We start from the raw sequence: 2,844 nt of genomic DNA, 5'->3' as shown, positions 1-2,844 counted from the left end.
GACAAGGGGACCTAGATCCCTGTGCGGCTTCGGAATGCAGATGACCCGGAGTTTGTCCCTTCCTCACCTACAGAAGTATTAACTCTCCTGCCCGAGCACAACAGCTTCTGTCCCACAACTGGTTCCTCGCCTTGGGCGGGGGCTAGGCACAGAGCCAAAGCCCAATACTGCCAACCACCTGTCCAGGGCTCGTCTTGGCTTGGCTCTGAGCCCATAGTGGAGCTGATGAGACCACTGGACGCCCCACTGAGACCTAAAGAGCAGGGTCAAACCCACCAGCTCCACATAGAATGTGACCCACAATGCCTTGCTCCATACCCCAGTCTCAATTTCATCCCTTTTCAGCAAAAAGACCCTATAGAGTCTGTCCAGTCCCTTGACAGGATTGGTGGAGGTATAAATGCAAAGGAAAGACCTTAAAAGTGTAGGAGGGATGGCAAACCTAAGGCAAAAGAGGGAGTGTACCCAACCCTCTCCCCCTTGGAGCCCTTGAGGGCAATGTTAGTAGAAAGGAGTGCTGGCTCAAGTCTGAGCAATGCAGCTCCCTTTGGACTTGCTAGCTACAGGTCTTGTCTTGGGAAATCTGGGAAGTAGGAAGGGCCCAGCGTCAGTCATCTTGGTAAGGCCAACAGTAGAAAGGTTCAGCTGAGAAAAGCTGAACTGGCCAGCTGGGCTAGGAGCTGAAAACCCTGGCTCTGCCCCTGGGTGGAGACACCTCCATGATCTAGGACAAACACTATCTCGAGGGACTTGCAAGAAGGACAGCACACAATCACTAAATACTGTTTAATTCCCCTAGTTGCCCTCCGCTACTGTGGCGGTGGAGGAGGTGGAGGTGGAGGTGGTGGAGGAGGTTCCTCTAAAGGAACCTCCATGGGAATGGTCATGAGGCCCTGGTTGTTCAAGGTCGGCATCATGGATACCTCCAGGTCACGGTCCATGAGGCGGGACTCCATGTGCACCGAGCGCAGGTCCATGCGATCTGTCCGGACCCCAAAGGGCACTATCAACCTGCATGATTGGCTGGGTCAGCATGATCTGGCAGGGCCTTGGCCACCCAAGAGAAGCTGGCCCTTGAGGACATTGCTCTGGATACCACTGTGATCTCTACTTCCAGGAGTGGGCAGAGAGAGGGCACAGCTCACCCTTGAGGCTTTTCCTGGCATGCTTACCTGTTTTCCATGTGTCTGGGGCACGAATCACTGAGGGGGACAAAGGCAGGTGTGAATTCTGGAGAAATGCTCTTCCCACATGCCTGGAAGCCCCCTGGAACCTCTTCCTGGAACCCCCATACCCCACACACACCCTGGAAAATATTAACCCCAGCCTCTCATGACACACCACCCCAAGAAGAGGCCCCTCAAGGCATGGCTGACAGCCCAGGGCCAGTAGAATGGCCCCACTCCTGTTGCGCCCAACCCCAAGCTCACGCACCCCTTGGCCCGAAAGACACCGATCACCACAACAACGAGTGCACAGAAGCAGCTGGCACTGACACCAGCCAGTACCACAATGAGGGCAATAAGGGCCTCACGGCTGAGGCCAAGGCTGCATTCACAGTAGGTTCCAGCTGCAGAAACAAGGCCACAAGACCAGGAGCCAGTCATCTGTGGACGACCTCAGGTCATCCCCCACCCCCCACCCCAGTGGCTCTCAGGACACAAGTGGCTTGTCCTGCTTGGAAAAGGGTGAGACTGTGGCTGGGGGGCTAGTGGGAGGAGGCACCTGCAGCAGGGGTGAGCAAAAGGGACAAACATATCAGACCAAGGGGGCTGCCAGCTGGGCAGGAGTCAGGCTGGGGACAGGGGGCCATGTTCAGTCCCCAGCCCCACCACACACCTCTAGACGGAACTCATTGGAAGGTGCTGACCTCACAGTGGAGCTGTGAGGCAGAGGGTGTGGGGGCAGGGACTCAGAGAACCCAGGCCACTTGGATGCTGGAATTCTAGGAGTCCTGGGCGGACAGCCCTGGATGGAGCAGGTAAAGGTGACAGGGTTTGCAAGCTCTAGTCAAATCTGCGACAGGGGATAGTAGGGCTACAGTTTTACAGATAGCAGCTCTAGATAAACGGGTGAGAACCTTACTTTGCCCTCTGGTGTTGGGGACCAAGACCTCAGTTTGCTTGTCCACATCTGACCTCTGAGTAGAGATAGAGCTCTACGAGACTTCTCGTTAACAAAACCCTCCCCAAGTTGAGGCAGGTAGGGGACAAGGAGGCTATGGGAGGTGGGGTGAGTATGTGTTCAGCTGCCCTCCTTGGTTGCTTTGGAGGACTGAGCTCATACAGCCTTTAGTCCGAGTTAAGGGACTGCTGGTAGCCTAAGGAATCCTTGATCATCTATTGGGATGGGAGAGTCACTGGCTACGTATGCCTGAGCAGGACACCATACCATAGCCTTAGAATAACACCCCCAGGCAGCAGATGGCTCAGAAAGGGTTGCAGTCTCTGGCTCACACCTCTTATTAGTTGGAGCTCGATGCTCTGAGGGTCTGTTGACTCTGTAATCAGCCGCTGCCCAAGGGAACTAGTTTGCCTACAGGCTGGCATGGTCAGGGTTAACCTACAGCTCTGTCCTGAACTTGTTGTCCCAGGCTGAGATGCAGGCGCAGCCCCACCCGGCTGCCATTCTCCTCTATGAGGATCTGCCAAGCAAACTAAGAGGAAATGTCAGCCCTGCAGCTGAGCCCAGCCTCCTGCCAGCTGGAGCCAACACGGTGCCAGGAGGGGAGGGCACAGCTTGAACCCACTGGCCCTCATCACTGGGGACATCCGTGACAGCAGACACAGGTACCCTTACAGGGTTAGTCGAGAAACAACTCCTGACATGAGCTTTGTATTGGTT

The 2,844-nt window shown here is 55.5% G+C and overlaps 1 protein-coding gene across 1 annotated transcript; it reads right to left on the bottom strand.

The window, feature by feature from the left end:
• Window positions 1-758: 758 nt before the first annotated feature.
• Window positions 759-1,813, bottom strand: Tmem210 (transmembrane protein 210). Its single transcript, XM_075985397.1, has 4 exons — window positions 1,726-1,813; window positions 1,435-1,570; window positions 1,173-1,202; window positions 759-1,011 (listed from the first exon to the last, which is right to left on the bottom strand). The coding sequence occupies exons 1-4, from the start codon at window positions 1,811-1,813 to the stop codon at window positions 810-812; spliced, it is 456 nt and encodes a 151-aa protein (XP_075841512.1). The 3' UTR covers window positions 759-809.
• Between the last annotated feature and the right edge of the window lie 1,031 nt (window positions 1,814-2,844).

The sequence above is a fragment of the Microtus pennsylvanicus genome, chromosome 9, assembly GCF_037038515.1.
Source record: "Microtus pennsylvanicus isolate mMicPen1 chromosome 9, mMicPen1.hap1, whole genome shotgun sequence".
Lineage (NCBI taxonomy): Eukaryota > Metazoa > Chordata > Mammalia > Rodentia > Cricetidae > Microtus > Microtus pennsylvanicus.
The sequence above is the reverse complement of the archived record's forward strand: the minus strand, read 5'-3'. Positions and strand labels throughout refer to the sequence as shown.

Bases quoted from the DNA above. Each gene is read 5' to 3' on its own strand.
- Tmem210 (XM_075985397.1), bottom strand. From the start codon at position 1,813: ATGGCCCCCTGTCCCCAGCCTGACTCCTGCCCAGCTGGCAGCCCCCTT. The intron at 1,203-1,434 runs GTGCGTGAGCTT...TGTCCCCCTCAG, and splicing joins GGTGTCTTTCGGGCCAAGGG to TGATTCGTGCCCCAGACACA. The intron at 1,012-1,172 runs GTAAGCATGCCA...CCAATCATGCAG, and splicing joins CCCAGACACATGGAAAACAG to GTTGATAGTGCCCTTTGGGG.